General features: G+C 39.0%; 1 protein-coding gene across 1 annotated transcript in view; it reads right to left on the reverse strand.

Moving 5' to 3' along the window:
- The window catches only part of NOL8 (nucleolar protein 8), a 56,655-nt gene that overhangs the window by 29,121 nt on the left and 7,129 nt on the right, over window positions 1-20,405 (reverse strand). Inside the window, exon 6 of the mRNA XM_090273933.1 lies at window positions 681-749. Within this exon, the coding sequence (XP_090130059.1) occupies window positions 681-749 (69 nt within the window). The remainder of the gene's footprint in view (window positions 1-680; window positions 750-20,405) is intronic.

The raw sequence follows: 20,405 nt of genomic DNA on the forward strand, positions 1-20,405 counted from the left end.
TATCACATCCTCTTTGTTTGAAATACCTGGAACTGCTTCTGCTTCCCAAACTAACACACACTATAAAAGCTAAAGTATACACCAGTTATACTCAGAAGTTCATGACACTAGGAATTTGAGGTCTTAGACATTCTGACTGCATCCTCAAGGGATCAGGCACCTGAATTTACTCATTCTGGGTTCCACACTATTTCTCCACTGACCATTCTGACACTTGTCTATGTATTTTAATCTACTATTTTCCTCTCTCCTAAACTGCTTCCTATCACTTTTCTAGTAATGTGAAACCTACTCTATTTCCTACAAAGCTTTCTTTAACAATGGCCCCATGTTCCTTTTCCCTACCTTAGCTTTAGCTCTTTTAGCAATGGTTTTGAATCCATGTCAAATGAGAGGAAGGGTATATAAATTAATAAGTGAAAAGGCTTCTTTGACAATCATTTGTATTATTTCCTTATATAAATTCTCATTACATTCTTTAATTATTCTCTTAATTGTTGCAATCATGTAGGTAGTAAGGTCTTACCTTACCTAGAAATTGGGAACATAAAATCATTAAATAAACATTTAAGGATTTCCTGACAGAGGCAGCAAAATTCTAAAGGTAGAATGGAAACTTTTGCAATTAGCCAAAACTGGCTAAATAATAATTACTCTGAAAACCCAATTGCAAAGGATATTTTATGTTTATGTTGATTCTTTAGATGAAGAATAGGTAAAACTCTTCCAAATTTACAAACAACCCAATTCTGGAAAAAAAAAAGAAAAAAGTATTTACTATATATGTAACAAATGAAAAAGATTAACCACTTTTTATAAAGATGACTTTAAAAAAATTGGACTCATACTCAGCCATGATTACTGTTGGGTTTAGTTTTTTGATAATGAAACATGAGTTCTCAAAGAAAGCATATGAAGAAAGGAAAAAGAAGGAAAAGTGGGCTAGCTATCGATTCCATATAAACGATGTAGAATGCTACACAAAAAACACTTGTTGTTACTGACATCAGCAGCATGAGAGCTTAAAGTTGGACAGCCATAATTCAACAAAGGATTCCCTGCTTAATACACAAACACCTCTGGGGGTTCCATGCATTGCGATATCTAAAAGTGGGCACATCAGAGTGGGCAGGGGAAGAGTGACAGGGGTGGGGGACAGAGATAGCAATGGCAGATGCAGTCTGGTGCTCTCTGTGGACCCAATGGACATGACAGCAGGGAAGGGTTGGGGTGACACCACTAGACAGAATGGAGGGGCAGAGGCAGCAATTGGGCCTGAGTGTCAGCTATATACTGAGGCTGAGCCCAGGGTCACAGCAGAGAAGCAGTGCAAGGGTTGCAGTATTCCATAAGCTGCTAACACCACAAAAATAAAGCAGCAGTCATGGGAACTCCTACACCTACCAATCTTACTGTGGCCTGCCCAGCATTAAAACCCTCACTTGGCAGATCACAAAAAGGCAAAAGCAATTTTCAAAAGCTAAATAGTCTGTGCATATTAGAACCTAACCCACTGGAAAGAACAGAGTCTCAGGCATATGAATCTACTTCTCCTCGCCCATCCCTCACCCACCCATCACGGTGGAGCCTGGTATAGGCAGCTGAGACACCAGATACAGCAGCATGTCTGGCAGCTTATGACTGCAGGATAGCGGCACTGAGAGGCACAGACTGACAGCCTGCGACATATCACCATGGGAGTAGCACGCTGAGACTGAGGAGACTGGGTTGTAAAAAGGATGCCCACCTCCTTGCAGGATATGGGGTGATTTCCCCAACTGACGACATACCAACCCACAAGATTCAGAAAGCCCCAGTAGTGCAGGAAAGAGAAAACACAAACACTTGTGCTTCAGCACCACCTACTGGAAAACAGAGAAAGACCTCTTCTTTCTATGGCTAAAGTAGTGATTTTTCAACTGCTGTGATGCAATAATTTTAAAAACATGCAATACCTGATTATTTAGTCAGGGTACTGACCTCTTTTCCCTTAGATTGTGAAATAAAAAAATAACAACAGGAAACACAACAATAGTTGTCCCATATGAATGCCCTGAGATCATATAATACAACTGCATCTTACTGTTATGTTGCATAATAAGGTTATATCTGATTGGTTAATTTTTGGTACCAGAAATACAGTACTTATATCTACAAGTATAGGCACCTGATATATTTTTTAAAACTTTTTAAAGGTTTTATTTATTTATTTTGGGAATGAGGGGAAGGGAGGGAGAGAAATATTGATGTACAAGAGAAACAATCAGTTACCCCTTGCACGCCCCAACTGGGGATATGGCCCACAACCCAGGCATGTGCCCTGACCAGGAATTGAACCAGTGGCCTTTTGGTTCGCAGGCCAGCACTCAATCCACTGAGCCACATGAGCCAGGGCAGCACCTGATCCTTTTATTTTAAATGCTCACCTGAGGATATATTTTTACTGACTTGACAGAGAGGAAGGGGAAGAGAGAGAGAGAGAGGGAAAAGGAGAGGGAGAAGGAGAAGGGGAGAAACATCGATGGGTTGCCTCCTGTACTTGCCCTGACTGGGGATCGAACCTGCAACCTAGGTATGTGCAATGATTAGGAATTTGGAATTGAACCTTGAAATCTTTTCGGTGCATGAGATGACTCTCCAACTGAGCCACCCAGTCAAGGCTAAGTACCTGATTTTTTAAGACGCCACATTGGAGTAAAAAGGGTAGGTTATTACCATTATTTTTTGTTTTGTAAATCAAACAAAACTGTACATATGTTTTTGGTCAGATCAGCAAAAAATGTATTTTTTTTTGTGTGCCACAGAATTTTAGTGATTAGTTTATGTGTGCTATGTTATAAAAATGGTTCAAAATCACTTTCCTAAACAATAAAGAGTCAAAAACTTAAAATTCCCACAAATGCCCTGGAAAAGAAATAATGCATTAAGCAAAATGAATAACCAAGGTAACAAGAAAGTTCAAAAAGAAAATGGAAAATACGCAGAAAATAAACATAAAGACAAGGAGGACAGTGATTAAAATGACAGAGAATTCAAGATTACAGTACTGAAAAAATTCAACATTATACAAGAAAACTCAAAAAATTAGTTTAACAAGTTCACGAATATAATGAACAAAAGGAGTACTTTACCAAAAAATTGAAACTTTCAACGAAAACCAAACAGAAAATTTGGATCTGAAGAATTCAACAAAAGAGATGAAGAATGAACTAGTAAACTTAGTAAATAGAGCAAAACAGATGGAGGAAAGAATTAGTGATACTGAAGACAGAAATCTAGAAATGATTCAGATAGAAGAAGATAATTGAGAGTAAAAAAAAATGTAAAGAAGTCCACAAAAACTATCTAATTCCAATAGAGAACAATATAAGAATAATGCATTTACCATTTACCAGAAAAGAGGGAGAAGGAAACAGAGACCTTATTCAAGAGAAGAATTGACGAGAACGTTCCACACCTATGGAAAGAACTGGACATTCGATCTAAGAAGTTTACAGAGCACCTAATTTTCTCAATCCAAAAAGGCCTTCTTGAAGGCACATATTTTTCAGCATAAATCTATAAGCTAGGAGAAACTGTAATAAAATATTCTAAATATGTAATGGGAGACATCACCATGAAAGGATAATATATCCAGCAAAGTTATCCTTTACATATAAAGGAGAAACAAGGGTTTCCACAGACAAACAAGCTGAGAGAACTTCCCATAAGACCTGCATTACAAGAAATGCTGAAAGGTGTTCTTCTACCTGAAACAAAGACAAAAGAATAGAAAACTGAGTAAGATTATTAACAGAGGGAAGCAAAATACTGCAATCTTGTTCAGAATAAGGCATTAAACAATTAAATATAATGTAAAGGTTAAAAGAGGTAAAATCACTTAAAAATAAACATATTAAATAGCTACTGCAATTGGAAATGAACACACAGCATGAAAAAAGATAATTTGTGGCAACAAAAGCATAGTAGGGGAGGGGGACCGTTTTTGCACAGGTGAATGAAGATAAGGTACAGTCACAAGAAAAAAACCTGTTGTACAAATAAAACCTTTTTTTTTTTTTTTTTTTTTTTTATAAACCCAGTGGTAACCACCACAAAACAAAAATCTAGAACTAAGACATATAATATAAGAAAAAGAAAACAGCCCTGGCTGGTGTGGCTCAGTTGGTTGGAGAGTTGTCCCACACAGCAAAAGGCTGGGGATTTGATCCCCAGTTGGGGCATGTAAAGGAGGCAACTAATTGATGTCTCTCTCTCTCTCTCTCTCTCTCTCACTCTCCCCCTCCCTCTTCCATTCTCTCTAAAATCAATAAACATATTTTTTAAAAAAAGGAAAAAGAAATCAGAGGGAAAAATCATAGAATACCACCAAACTAATATTAACAGACAGAAACACAAGGGAAAAAAAATAGTGAAGACACAGAGGTACCAAGAAACAAAAAATGAAATGGCTAATGTTCTCTTCAGGAGACACATCTCAGCTACAAAGACAAACATAGTTAAGGGGTGAAAGATGATACTCCAACCAAGCAGGATGCATTACAAGAAAAGCTGGTGTAGCCATACTTATAAGAAACAAAATAGATTTCATGACCAAAAAAGGTAACAAGAGCCAATGATGGAAATTTTACAATGATAAAGGAAGCGATACATGAGGAAGACATAGCACTTACCAATATACATGCACCCAACCTAGAAGCATCAAAATATATAAAGCTATTAATAGAAAAAAAGGAGAAACTGACAATAATACTAGTAGGGAATATAAATATCTATTGACAGCAAACACATAGACCATCCAACAAAAACATTAATAATTGGAATGACTGTAATAGCATGAACAATTTTTAAAAATCAACAATGAAATATCAATCTTAAATGAAACATTAGACCAAATAGACATTATCGATATTTACAGAGGCAAATACCAGATAACACATTCTTCTCCAGTGCACATGGAAAAAAATTCAAGGATGGCCCCTATGGTGGGGTACGGAACTAGACTCAACAAATTTAATGAAATTGAAATCATACCAAGCATAGTCACTAATCACAATGCTTTGAAACTGTATATCAACTGGAAAATGCTGGGAAAACTACAAACATGTGAAGATTAAAGAGCATGCTACTGAACAATAGAATCAAAGAAAAAATAAAACCAGAGATCAAAAGACACATAGAAACAAATGAAAACGACAATAGGACAAATCAAAAGTTGGGGGACGCGGCACAAGCAGTAATAAGAGGCAAATTTATAGCATTATAGGCCCACCTGAATAAATAGAAAAATCTCATATAAACAATCTAACATTTCTCCTTAAAAAACTAGAAAAAAAAGAACAAATTAAAGAGCAAAGTCAGCAGAAAAAAATAATAAAAAATAGAGCAGAATTAAATAAAATATAGAACAAAAAACAACAGAAAAAAAACTAATGGAAGAAGGAGATGGTTCTTTTAAAAAACATATATTATATATTTGAGAAGACTCGAAATCAGAAATGAAAATAGAGAAGTTACAATGGACACAAAGAAGTACAATAGATTATGTAAATTTCTTAAAATTATATATAACCTTCCTAAACTGATCAAGGACTGGAAAATTTGACTAGATCAATCAACGTAAAGAAAATTGAAAGTCAGGGGGAAAAGATGGCAGCGGAGTAAGTAGCAGTCTTGCCTGCTTGCTCCCATTGCAGGACCTGGAGTACAAACAGGGAGCAGAGAGTGAGAGCGGCTTTCAGAGATGGAAAACAGCCATGAGAGCATGGGAACACCGCGGGGGATGGCAAAAACTGAGGCTTGCACTTCCTATTAAGAGTCACTGGGCTACAGAGCCCAGTGCCTCTGGCCACACTGCACAGTGGCTAATTAGTCGGTATCTGCATGGAAACTGCACTCCTGTCTTAGGCGCCCTGTCCAGTGACATTTGGGGGGGAGTTAGCGAGAAGGTTTGGATGAAACTGTCAGAGATGCGGCAGGACAGAGGCCGGCTCTGACTGTGAGAGACTGTGAATTCTGGACTGGGGGAGAGCAACAAGATGGGGGACCCCCAGGACTGGTGCCACACAGACACTCTTTTAGAAGGAAAGCAGAGGCGGTACTGAAACTTGGTAGGAACCCCCAGGCTTGCAGGCCTGTGCGTGGGCACAAGGGCTCCACTAAACAAAAATGCAGACCAGTGTTGCAGTTTGCAAGTCACACATAGACTGAAGAAGAGCTGAAACAAGACCCAAGATTTGGCAAGGAATCTGGGTGTGCACACCAGCTCGATGGCAAAGTTGTGCTGCTAAACAAAAACAAAGAGGGCTACAGGGCACCACAGGACCAGTCAGGGGGACCCAAACCAGTGCGGCTCAGAGCAGAGCGCTGTGGTTAGGGGAAAGGTTGGCAGACTCATGAGCAAGAGAATAGGAACCTCAGAATCCAGCTAGATCTCCTAACAGCCAGCTAGTCAGAAAGGAAAACATGAAACCCATGGAACTTTGACCAGTGACAGGTCCATAAAGAGAAGAAAGCGGTAAAACCAGGTAATACTGGGACAAATTCTACTGCGGTATTCTTCATGAGTTATTTTCTTGTCTTCCCAGTTTATGGATTTTAAGTCACTTGTTATAGTATAGTCTATTCCAAATATCATACTTTGCTCCTTCCTTCTATTACTCCACTTTAAGATCCGATCTCCTCCTTACTTTTGTATTATATTCTATCTGCTCTCTTACTATAACTAGTATCCATTCCGTACTCATATTATTTTTCCTCTTTACAGCCTCTGAAAACCATTTTTCTTGTCATTAGTCATCTCAACTCTTTTTCCCGTTTATAAAATACTTATTCTCTCTTCACCTTGAATAATCTGCACATTAATTGTGATATGATGGTAGTTGTGGCATTAATGCAATTTTATTCAGATATTCGCTCTTCCAGTATTTCAAATCTTAAATCCTATAGTCCCCCTCTCCTACTTCATTAATACCATTCTTCAGCCCTTTCCTTCTTTCAGCTTAAATTTGAAATGTTTTCCCTCTCAGTCTCGTTTCCATTCCTCATTCTTAGTGTACCTACCCCCTCTATCATCTCAAATTCACTTCCATTTCCTTTGAACAGCTCTTAAAACTTTTCTTTCTTTCATTTTTTCCTCTTATTCCCACCCCACCTATATCAATCATAGTCCAAGTGTTGTCTGTAGTAATGGGTATAAACTTTTTCTCTAATTTGTTTCCTACTTTTTCTCCCTCTTTTTTTCCTTCATTTTTGTTGTTTTATGTTTGCTCTTGCACTAAATATATATCTATAACTTCTGTAGAAACCTAATACTATATGCTACCCCTCTCTTACTTCATTCTGACTTCTCTCCCTTTTTAACATACATTGTAAATTTTACTTTTAGTCTTGCATTGCCTTGTCCTTACTCGCAACTATTACTGCTCTTCTACCGACTCTCTCAAAATCATTTTTCTTTCAGTTAGTCAATTCTTATCTGTTTTTCCTTTAGTATAATAAGTCTTAATCTCTTTACATCTATATTAATCAGTATTAATATTTGCTGTTGACAGTGTGACAGTGGGTTTCTTGCCTGGGTTGTGTTTATGTTTCAACAGTGTAGGGGCAGCAAATATTCCCTGTAAAAAGTTTCAAAGGTCTGCTATATATGTAAATATATAGGGGCTTCAGATGTTCTTTGTAAAAGGTAGTAAGGATTTCCCAAAAAGCCTTGAAAAGAGGAATGTAGGAAGAAGTGTAGCAATTGGTGATTTACAAGCTAAAAGGACCTCAGCCTCTATCACCTTCCATTTACTTGTATCTGGTTTATAACTTTTGTGAAGGCTGTGCTTTGCCGAATGTCTAGCCCTTTGAAAATAAATCGCTTCGCAGGGAGTTAGTCCCTGGCTGAAGAGCTATGCTGCTGCCAGAGATAACCTTATAGCCTTGCGAATTTCTGTTCCTGTTACTGCCAAGACATTCCTGCAGTCCTGCCCAGACCCCTCTTCCTAAGGCTGTTTCCCACCAAAGAAGAAACAAAGAGACTGCACCAGTATAAAAACCCAGCGTTTAGACTCCATTTTAGGTAGGAGCATGTTAGAGACCAGCTCAGGGTCTGCCCAACTCCTGGCCATTATTAAAAATCCTTTGCTTACTTTATACACCGCTTCAGAGTGTTCAATCTTGTCTATGTAGCCATAACAACAGCACCTCCACGAAAGAAATCAAGACATGGTGGGCGGAGAGAATATCAATCAGCTAGCTGAAGGAACTGTCCCAGCAGAGAGCAACACAACAATAACTAATACTGAAATACAACCAAACAACCCAAATGGCACCCCAAAAACATCAAGCTCAGGAGATCAAAGAGACTGCACCACTGAATCTCACAGGTCTACTATAAAAGGTCAGACTAAGAAGGCAGGAAATCAAAGAAGACCAATTTAAGAAACAAAAATAAACAAGAAGGACCACCTAAGATGGGAGACAAAGAAACAATCCCCAACAAAAGGAAAGGAGGAATCCCCAGGAAGAGTGCTAGATGAAAATGAAGCAAGCAAACTGTCAGACATGGAATTCAAAAGATGGTTATCAGGAAGGTCAGTAAACTCGACAACACAGAGAAAACTACGACAAACTCCAGAAGACTTATAGAGAACTCCAGGGAAACTACAAAGAACTCCAAAGAATCTACAAGGAACTCCAGGAAAGCTACAAGGTACTTACTTTGAATAACACCAGCATTAAAAAAGGAAATAGAAACTATTAATGAGACCTAGGAGGAAATGAAGAATACAATTTCTGAACTGAAGAACATAGTAGAAGGAATAAAAAGCAGGGTAACTGAAGCAGAGGATCGGATAAGCAAACTAGAGGATGTGTAGAAAAAAAATGCCAGAAAGTGCAACAAAATGAAAGAAGACTAAAAAAGAAAGAAGAGGGCTTAAGAGAGCTGCAGGACAACAAGAAATATAATAATATCTGTAACTTAGGGATACCAGAGAGAGAATAAGGGGAGCAAGGGATAGAAAACCAGACTGAAAAAGTAACGACAGAAAACTTCCATGACCTGATGAGAGAAAAGGTCATGTAAGTCCAAGAAGCACAGAGGGTCCCAATGAAGATGAACCCAAACAGGCCCACTACAAAACACATCATAATTAAAATGGAAATGGCAAAGGAAAAGACAGAATACAAAAGGTAGCAAGAGAGAAACAGCAAATAACATACAAGGGAGCTCCGATAAGGCTGATTTCTCAACAGAAACACTGTAAGCCAGAAGGGAATGACAAAAAATATTTCGAGCAATGAAAAACAAAGGCCTACAGCCAAGACTACTCTGCACACCAAGGCTCTCTTTCAAAAAAGAAGGTGAAATAAGGAGTTTCCCAACAAAGGAAGACTAAAAGAATAGATCTTCACCAAACCAGTACTAAAGGGACTCCTTTAAGAAGAAGAAAAAGAAGGGAACACAGGTACAAAGGGGGAAAAAGATCACAATGAATAAGCACCTATCAATAATAACCTTAAATGTAAATTGATTAAATAGTTTCAATCAAAAGACATAAGGTAGCAGAATGGGTAAGAAAACATGACTCACAAAAACGCTATCTAAAAGAGACCTACCTGAGAACAAAAGATATAAACAGACTGAAAATGAAGGGATACAAAAAAGTATTACAGGCAAATGGACATGAATAAAAAGCTGGGCTGGCAATACTTATATCAGACAAAATAGATTTCACAACAGAGGTCATAAAAAGAGACAAAGAAGAACACTGCATAATATTTAAGGGAACAATCAATTAAGAAGATATAGCCCTGGTAAACATATATGTACCCAACATAGGAGCACCCAAATATATAAAGAAAATCTTGGGAGAATTTAAGAAAGATATCGACAGTATCACACTCATAGTAGAGGCCTTTAACAGCCCACTGTCAACAATGGACAGAACTTTGAAGCAAAGAAACACCAAGGATATGGAGACATTGAACAACACTCTAGATCAAATGGATTTAATTGACATATACAGAACCCTGCACCGCAAAGAAGCAAAATATATATTCTTTTCAAGTGCACATGGAATATTCTCAAAGATAGACCACATGGTAAGACACAAAACAAGCCTAAACAAATTCAAGAAAATTGAAATTATATCAAGCATCTTCTCAGATCACAATGGCTTGAAATGGGAAAGGAACGTCAAGGAATAAACTCAAAAACACTCAATTTCATGGCAAATGATTAACATGTGCTGTTAAATAATGAATTGGTTAACAATGACATCAAGGAAGAAATCAAAAAGTTTTTGGAACACAACTACCCCAAACCTATGGGACACAGCAACAGCAGTCCTGAGAGGTAAGTTCATAGCAATACAGGCGTACCAAAAAGGAGAGAAGAATATAAAAAAAAAATCTAACCCTAGAGCTCCAAGAACTAGAGGAACAACAAAAAACAAAGTCAAGAGCAAGTAAAAGGAAGGAAATCATCAAGATCAGAGCAGAATTAAATGACAGAGAGGCGAAACAAACAATTCAAAAGATCAATAACACCAGGAGCTGGTTCTTCGAAAACAAACAAAATGGACAATCCTTTAACCAGGGTCATTAAGAAAAAAAGAGAGAGAACCTGAATAAATGAAATCAGTAATGGAAGTGGAGAAACCACAACCATTACAACAGATACAAAGGAATGTAAGAAATTACAACGAACTACTGTATCAGAAGATATTCGACAACCTGGATGAAATGGACAACTTTCTGGAACTATATAATCTTCCAAAGTGAATCAAAAAGCAGCAGAAAGCTTGAAATAAACCACTAACAATCAGTGAAATTGAAACAATTATCAAAAAACTCCCAGCGCACAAAAGCCCTGGACTGAATGGCCTCAAACGCAAATTTTATCAAACATTCAGGGAAGAACTAACTCCTGTCCTTCTCAAACTATTCCAAAATATCCAGGAAGAGGGAAGACTCCCAAATTCTTTCTATGAGGCCAATATTATCCTTATTCCAAAACCAGGTCAAGACACAACAAAGAAGGAAAAGTACCAGCCAATATCGGTGATGAATGTAGATGCTAAAATTCTCAACGAAATATTGGCAAACCAGATCCAGTGACACATTAAAAAGATCATACACCACGATCAAGTGGGATTCATCCCAGGGATGAAGGATGGTTTAATATTCACAAAACAATATACATAATACACCACATAAACAATATGAAAGGCAAAATCACATGATCATATCAATAGATGCTGAAAAAGCATTTGATAAAGTACAACACCCATTAATGATGAAAACCTTAGTAAAGTGGGAATAGACGGAGCATACCTCAGCATAATAAAGGCCATAAATGAGAAACCAGCAGCCAACAACATACTCAATAGGAAAAAACTGAAAGCAATCCCCTTAATATCAAGAACAAGACAAGAATGTCTACTCTCTCCACTTCTATTCAACATAGTTTGAGAAGTTCTAGGCACAGTGATCAGACAAGAAAAAGAAATAAAAGGCATCCAGATTGGAAAAGAGGAAGTAAAACTGTCATTATTTGCAGATGACATGATAGTGTACATAGAAAACCCCTGAGACTCCACTAAAAAACTCCTCGACCTAGTAAGTGGATTTGGCAAAATAGCAGGGTACAAAGTCAATATTCAGAAATTGAAAGCACTTCTGTACACCAACAATAAAAATCAGAAAAAGAAACTAGAAAAAAAAAACCCCATTTCTACAGAACACTGAAGAAAGAAATTAAGGAGGAACCAAATAAATGAAAGCATATACCATGTTCATGGATGGGAAGAATCAACATCATTAAAATGTCCAAACTACCCAAAGCAATTTATAGATTCAATGCAATTCCTGTTAAAATAACAATGACATATTTCACAGATCTAGAACCAATACAGTGATACCTTGGCTAATGAAGATAATTCGTTCCAGAATCACATTCATTAGCCAAAATCTTTGTTAGCCAAAATGTGATTTCCTGTAGGTTTCTATAGAAAATCATTTAATTCATTCTGGATGCTGCCCACTATTTAAAGATAATTTTTACAAAATAGTAAAACACTATGAAAGGGGAAAACCTCACCAAGGTTGGGATGAACAGCTACCCAAATGGATGAAAAAAAACGTAAAGTAGAAAGAAAAACTGACGTTCTTTACACTACTACAGTACATCGTCATCAAATCCAAACCAGCTTATGTTATCGGGCATCTCACTTCTCACTGTCTTGAATGTAAAGAACCCAGTCGGGTTGGTGGGTCTACCGTATGTGATGTGGGAGCTCATTTCTTTGTCACATACATACAGACGGAAAAGATAAGCTCTTGGAATGGCGCGACTGCTCATGTTTGCTACTTTATGTTAGCGCATGCATCAACAAAAATGTTCATTAGCCGAGTACAAAAACAGCAGAAAAAAACTTTGTTAGCTGAAAAATTCGTTAGCAGGGTCACTCATTAGCTGAGGTATCACTGTATTTCAAAAATTTATAAGGAACCAAAAAAGACCCTGAATAGCCTCAGCAGTCTTGAGCAAGAATGCAGTAGGAGGAATCACAATACCTGATATCAGACTACATTACAAGGCCTCTGTAACCAAAAGAGTCTTATATTGGCATAAGAACAGATACACAGATCAATGGAACAGAATAGAGAGCCCAGATATAAACCCAGGTCTCTACGACCAACTAATATTTGACAAAGGGGCAAGAACTATAAAATGTTGAAAAACCAAAATAAAAAAATTAAAAAAAAAAAAAAAAAAAAAAAGAACTATAAAATGGAGTGAAAATAGCCTCCTCAACAAATGGTACTGTGAGACTGGACGAGGACATGCAAAAAAATGAAACTAGACCAACTAACACCACACGCCAGAATAAATTCAAGATGGATCAAAGACTAAAATGTTACCGTAACACCATAAATGTCATGCAGGAAAACATAGGCAGTAAAATTTCAGATATCCCACGCAGCAATATTTACACCAATATATCTACTAGGGCAAGGGAAATAAAGAGAAGAATAAACATATCGGACTACATCCAACTAAAGAATTTCTGCTCAGTAAAAAGAAACATTCGTCGTCGGCAGCCGTCCGTCTCGAGAGACGATGGTGTAGCTTCTTAAGAGTCTATCTGCACCGCCGAGAATGGCTGTGCAGTCCGACTCGGGAGTGACACGGTATCTGTCTCCTCCCGTGTTGAATCGACATCTTGCGATGACGCTGGAGTGTCCTCTCCAGTGAAGCTGAAGCTACAGAGCCTGGGCAGGGTGATATGGAGGGTCTGCTGTTGCCCATGCAGCAGACCCCTCCTCTCTTCGCAGCTGAAGGATCCAAGGGAAAGACGGAGTCAATACAGCTTGGTTTCAGGTGCGCCGCAGGAGTTGCCGGTGTTGACTACAACGTCAAACCGCCTTAGGGACTCCGGCTCCGGATTTTCTGTCGGGGTTTACTCCCTTAGCCTTTCCCCTGAAGAGGTATGCCGCAAGGCAGCGGAGGTTTTTTGGAGTCAGAGTTTTCCTTCTCTGATTGGCATGGATAACACATACAAAAAAATTATAGACCAAGAGAAGAGGGCGTAGGAGTGAGGGGAGGCTGCACTTTCAAGCTACCGAGACCCGTCTGTAGTTTGGACTAATTGCTGACAGAACATCTCAGTTAACATCTGGACACTGGAAGGAGTTGAGCCTTGGCAGTGCTGGATCAGAGAAGACCATCTGGGAGTGACCTGTTTGGTGAGGATAGCGGAGGAGAAAGGGACGAGATGGGATTTCTGACTGGGTTGGCTTCCCAAGCTGCAGCTGGAGATACACAAAGACTTTTTAGTGACCACAGGCTTTCCCACAGAGGAATCGGGAGGAGATCGGGGCTCTGCCCGCTGGCAGAGCCAGGTGGCATCTGGCGCTGATAGGTAAGAAACAGAGTACTGCTGTGTATATAAGAGTGTTTTTCCTTTTTATTTTTCTCCTGTATTCTGTGGAGAGGGGAGGAGAAGTTAGGGGTGGGAGGAGATTCTTGAGGAGCGCAGATGCAGAGGTGCGCTCGCCCACTCCCCAACCCTCCCCGAGTCGTGCGAGTGAGCATAGGGAGGTGCCCCCGTCTGCTGGCCCAGGCGCGCAACCAAGTAGCTTGCTGCTGCATCCAGGTGCTCCTCAAGCCCACCACAACAGGCATAAAATTAAAGTGCCAGTGGACAGGCACAGACGCCCACCTCGGCCGGTCGTGCTCAGGAGCCCGTGGCCCCACCCCAATGAGCGCAAAATCAACCTGCTGGGCACTCAGGTGACTGTGCGCAGGCATCCCTGGCCTGCCCCAATAGGTGCCAAACCAACGCGCTGGCCACTTGCCCAAGCACTACTCGCGCACGCGCAAGCAGGCGGCCACAGCTCACAGACGCCCACCTCCACTGTGCACAAGTGGCCGGGGCCCTGCCCCAAGGGGAGAAAAACCAACTACCTGGACAGGGCTCAGCAGGTGTGAGACTAGGGCGCAGGCCATTGAGCACGCACGCGCTTGTGCGTGAACGCACAACAACCTCGTCCAGCTACAACAGGCGCCAAACAAACATGCTGGCCACCATGCTCAGTTGTCCCCCGGGCGGGTGACCCGGCAGATGTGAGGCTAGTGTGCCCAATGCCACATGCAGGCACACACCGCTGCCGCCGTACTCAGGAACCTCTGACGTGCATCAATAGTGCTAAAACAACGTGCCAGTGACTTTCCCAAGTGCTACTTGCGCACGCCCAAGCAGGTGGCCGCAGCTCACAGACACCCACCTCCACTGTGCACAAGTGGCCAGGTCCCTGCCCCAAAGGGCGAAAAACGAACTACCTGGGCATGGCTCAGCAGGCGTGAGACTAGGGCGCCACCCACCCCAATCCCACCCACCTGTGACTAGAAGCCTGCCCTTCTACGGGAACAGGAGAGCAACCAGTCTGCCTTGGACCCAGCCGCCCTGGTGGGCAATGTGTCAACCTGCTCCCTGCCTTCACGAGGGAAGAAAATTGCCTCTGGATGAGGACAAAGGACAGTGAAATGAACTAGAGGCACTCTGAAATAAGTTTTGGGTGCTGGCCCTTGAGAAAGAGCTGGGAGAACAGTGGACTAGGTCCCAGTACAGAAGCATCCCAAGTGGTACCGGAGAAATCACTTAAGCAGACTGGTCCCCTCTAAGTGGCGTAAACTGGAGACAGCAGCTGAACAACTGAATACAAGAAGTTCATACCATAAAAGGAGAAAATAAAAGCAGATCAATCTAAGAAGCAGAAACAAGACCAGTGCCCAAAATGGGGAGGTGGAATAACACCCCACCAAACAGAAAGGAGGAATTCCCAGAAGGAAGGATAGACAACATAGAAGTGAGCAAGCTATCAGACATGGAATTAAAAACAGTAGTAATGAAGAAGCTCAATGAACTCGATAAACTCAAAGAAAATTGTAACGATCTCCAGGGGAGCTATAAAGAGCTCCAGGGAAGCTCTAAAGAGCTTACTGAAAACTACACCAGCATAAAAAAAGACACAGAAAATATCAACAAGAGCCAGGAAGAAATTAAGAATAAAATTTCTGAACTAAAGAATGCAGTAGAATCAATCAAAAGCAGGCTAAATGAAGCAGAGGACGATGTAGAAAAAAATTCCCAAACAATACAACAAAATGAAAAAAGACTGAAAAGGAGTGAAGAGGGTTTAAGAGAACTGCATGACAACATGAGATGAAACAACATTCGGATAATAGGGATAAAAGAAGGAGAAGAAGGAAAATAAGGAATGGAAAGCCTAATTGAAAAAGTCATGATAGAAAATTTTCCTAACTTGAAGAGAGAAAAAGTCATGCAAGTCTGGGAAGCACAGAGGGTTCTAATGAAAATGAATCCAAAAAGCCCTACTCCAAGGCACATCATAATTAAAATGGCAACATTCAAAGACAAAGAGAAAATCCTAAAAGCAGCAAAAGAAAAACAGCAAATAACATACAAGGGAGCTCCGATAAGGCTATCAACCGATTTCTCAACAGAAAACACTATAAGCCAGAAAGGAATGGCAAAAAATATTCCAAGCAATGAAAAACAAAGGCCTACAACCAAGAATACTTTACCCAGCAAGGCTCTCATTCAAAATGGAAGGTGAAATAAGGAGTTTCCCAGACAAAGGAAGACTAAAAGAATACATCTCCACCAAACCAGCTTTGCAAGAGATGCTAAAGGGAATGCTTGAAGAAAAAGAAGAAAAAGAGGAACACAGGAACAAAGGAAAATGAATAAATACCTCGCAATAATAATCTTAAATGTAAATGGATTAAATGCTCCAATCAAAATACATAGGGTAGCGGAATGGATACGAAAACATGACCCACATATATGCTGTCTACAAGAGACACACCTCAAAACAAAAGATCTACACAGACTGAAAGTAAACGGATGGAGGAAAGTATTCCAAGCAAATGGACATGAAAAAAAAGCTGGGGTAGCAATACTTACATCAGATAAAACTGATTTCACAGAAGGCCATAAAAAGAGACAAAGAAGGACATTTCATAATATTTAAGGGAATGATCCATCAAGAAGATATAACCCTCGTAAAAATATATGCACCCAACATAGGTGCACCAAAATATATAAGAAAAACATTGTAAGACGACAAAAAAATATATCAACAGCAACACATTCATAATAGGAGACTTTAATACCCATTGTCAACACTAAAAAGAGCTTCGAAGCAAAGAAACACCAGGGATATTGAGGCAATGAACAACATTCTAGACATAATGGACTTAATTGGTATATTTAGAACATTTGACCCCAGAGAAGCAAAATATACATTCTTTTTAAAATGCACATGGGACATTTTCAAAGATAGACCACATGGTATGACACAAAACAAGCCTCAACAAATTCAAGAAAATTGAAATTATATCAAGCATCCTCTCAGGTCACAATGCCCTGAAACTAGAAATCAACCTCAAGGAAAAAACTCAAAAACACTCAAACTCATGGAGAAATAATAACATGCTATTAAATAATGAATTGGTTAACAATGATATCAAGCAAGAAATCAGAAAGTTTCTGGAAACAAATGATAATGAACACACAACAGCCCAAAACCCATGGGACACAGCAAAAGCAGTCCTGAGAGGAAAGTTCATAGCAATACAGGCCTACCTAAAAAGGCTAAAAAAATCCAACTATACAGCTACAAGAACTAGAACAACAACAACAAACAAAGCCCAGAACAATAGAAGGAAGGAAATCATCGAAATCAGAGCAGAATTAAATGACATAGACATTAAACAAACAATTCAAAAGATCAACAAAAGTAGGAGTTGGTTCTTTGAAAAGATAAATAAAATTGACAAGTCTTTAGCTAGGCTCATCAAGAATAAAACAGAACCCAAATAAACAAATCAGAAACTGAAAAGGAGATATCACGACTGAAATCACAGAAATACAAAGTATTTTAAGAAATTACTACAAAGAATTATACGGCAAGAAACTTGACAACCTAGATGAAATGGACAAAGTTCTAGGAACATATAATCTTCCAAAACTGAATCAAGAAGAAGCAGAAAGCCTGAACAGACCGATAACAAAGAGTGAAATTGAAACAGTAATAAAAAAACTCTCGGTCCACAAAAGCCCTGGACTGGATGGCTTCACAGGCGAATTTTACAACACATTTAGGGAAGAACTAACACCTATCTTCTCAAACTATTCCAAAAAATCCAAGAGGGAAGACTCCCAAACTCTTTCTATGAAGGCAGTATTACCCTAATTCCAAAACCAGGTTAAGACACAACAAAGAAAGAAAATTACAGGCCAATATCACTGATGAACAGAGATGCTAAAATCCTCAACAGAATATTGGCAAACTGGATCCAGCAACACATTAAAAAGATCATACACCATGATCAAGTAAGATTCATGCCAGGGATGCAAGGATGGTTTAATATTCGTAAATCAATAAATGTAATACACCACATAAACAAAATGAAAGACAAAAATCACATGATCATATCAATAGAGGCTGAAAAGTCATTTGATAAAGTACAAAACCCATTTATGATGAAAACAATCAGCAAACTGAGAATAGAGGGAGCATATCTCAACATAATAAAGGCCATATACGAGAAACCTGAAGCCAACATCATACTCAATGGACAAAAACTTAAAGCATTCTCAATGAAATCAGGAAAAAGACAAGGATTTCCACTCTCTCCACTCCTGTTCAACATAGTATTGGAAGTTCTAGCCACAGCAATCAGACAAAAAAAAGAAATAAAAGGCATCCAAATTGGAAAAGAAGAAGTAAAAGTGTCACTTTTTGTAGACGACATAATACTATACATAGAAAACCCTATAGACTCCACCAAAAAACTAATTGACCTAATAAGTGAATTTGGCAAAATAGCAGGGTAAAAAGTCAATATCCAGAAGTCAAAGGCATTTCTATACACCAACAATAAAATATCGGAGATAGAAACTAGAGAAAAAATCCCATTTACTATAGCAACAAGAAAAATAAAGTACCTAGGAATAAATTTAACCAAAGAGATAAAAGACCTGTACTCAGAAAACTACATAACCCTGAGAAAAGAAATTAAGGAAGATACAAATAAATAGAAGCATATACCATGTTCATGGATTGGAAGATTCAACATCATTAAAATGTTCATACTACCCAAAGCAATTCATACATTCAATGCAATCCCTATTAAGATACCGGCAACGTATTTCACAGACCTAGAACAGTACTTCAAAAATTTATATGGAACCAAAAAAGAGCCCGAATAGCCACAGCAATCTTAAGACAGAAGAACGCAATAGGAGGACTCACAGTACCTGATATCAAACTATACTACAAGGCCGTTGTAATCAAAACAGTCTGGTACTGGCATAAGAACAGACATATAGATCAATGGAACAGAATAGAGAGCCCAGAAATAAACCCAGGCCTCTACGGTCAACTAATATTTGACTAAGGGGGAATCAACATAAAATGTAATGAGAAGAGCCTCTTCAACAAATGGTGCTGGGAGAACTGGACAGGGACATGCAAAAAAATGAAACTAGATCACCAACTTACCCCACACACCAGAATAAACTCTAGATGGATCAAAGACTTAAATATAAGCTGTGACACCATAAAAATCCTAGAGGAAAACATAGGCAGGAAATTTTCAGATATCTCATGTAACAATATTTTCACTGATACAGCTCCTAAGGCAAGAGAAATAAAGGAAAAAATAAACAAATGGGACTACATCAAACTAAAGAGTTTCTGCTCAGCAAAAGAAAACATCAGCAAGATGAAAAGGGAACTAACTATATGGTATAACATATTTGCCAATGATATATCAGATAAGGGATCGATCTCTAAAATATATAAAGAACTTAGATATCTCAACACAAAGAAGACAGACAGCCCAATTAAAAAATGGGCAAAGGAGATGAACAAACACTTCTCCAAGGAGGATATACAGAGGGTCCAGAGGCATATGAAAAAATGCTCAACATCACTAGCCATCAGAGAGATGCAAATAAAAACCACAATGAGATACCACTTCACACCAGTCAGAATGGCCATCATCAACAAATCAACAAACAACTTGTGCTGGCGAGGATGTGGAGAAACAGGAACCCTAGTGCACTGTTGGTGGGAATGCAGACTGGTGCAGCCACTGAAGAAAACTGTATGGAATTTCCTCAAAAAACTAAAAATGGAACTGCCTTTTGAACCAGCGATTCCACTACTAGGATTATACCCGAAGAATCCTGAAACACCAATTCAAAAGAACTTACGCACCCCTATGTTCATAGCAGCGCTGTTTACAATAGCCAAATGCTGGAAACAACCTAAGTGCCCATCTGTAGATGAGTGGATTAAAAAACTGGTACATTTACACAATGGAATACTATGCAGCAGAAAGAAAGAAGGAACTACTGTCATTTGCTACAACATGGATGGAACTAGAGAGAATTATGCTTAGTGAAATAATCCAGGTAATGAAAGAAAAATACCATATGCTATCACCCAATACAGAAAACTAATGAACAACACAAATAAATGAACAAAATTGAACAAGAAACAGAGTTAACAGTTAGCAGGGGGTGGGAGGAGGGAGGGAAAGGGTTAAGTAGGGGAAGGGTTTAGCAAAGGAAGTAATATAAATAACCCATGAACATGGACAACGGGGTTGGGATGGACTGTGGGAGAAGGGGTGGGCTACGTGGGGGGTAGCAATGAGGGAAAAAGTGGGACAATTGTAACAGAACAATAATTAAAAATAAATAAATAAATAAATTCTTATTGGAAAAAAAAAATATACAGGCCAATATCTCTGATGAATACAGACACAAAAATCCTAAACAGGATACTAGCAAATAGAATACAACAATACATTC

The sequence above is a fragment of the Furipterus horrens genome, unplaced genomic scaffold (genome assembly GCF_987537825.1).
Source record: "Furipterus horrens unplaced genomic scaffold, mFurHor1.1.pri manual_scaffold_4, whole genome shotgun sequence".
Classification (NCBI taxonomy): Eukaryota; Metazoa; Chordata; class Mammalia; order Chiroptera; family Furipteridae; genus Furipterus; species Furipterus horrens.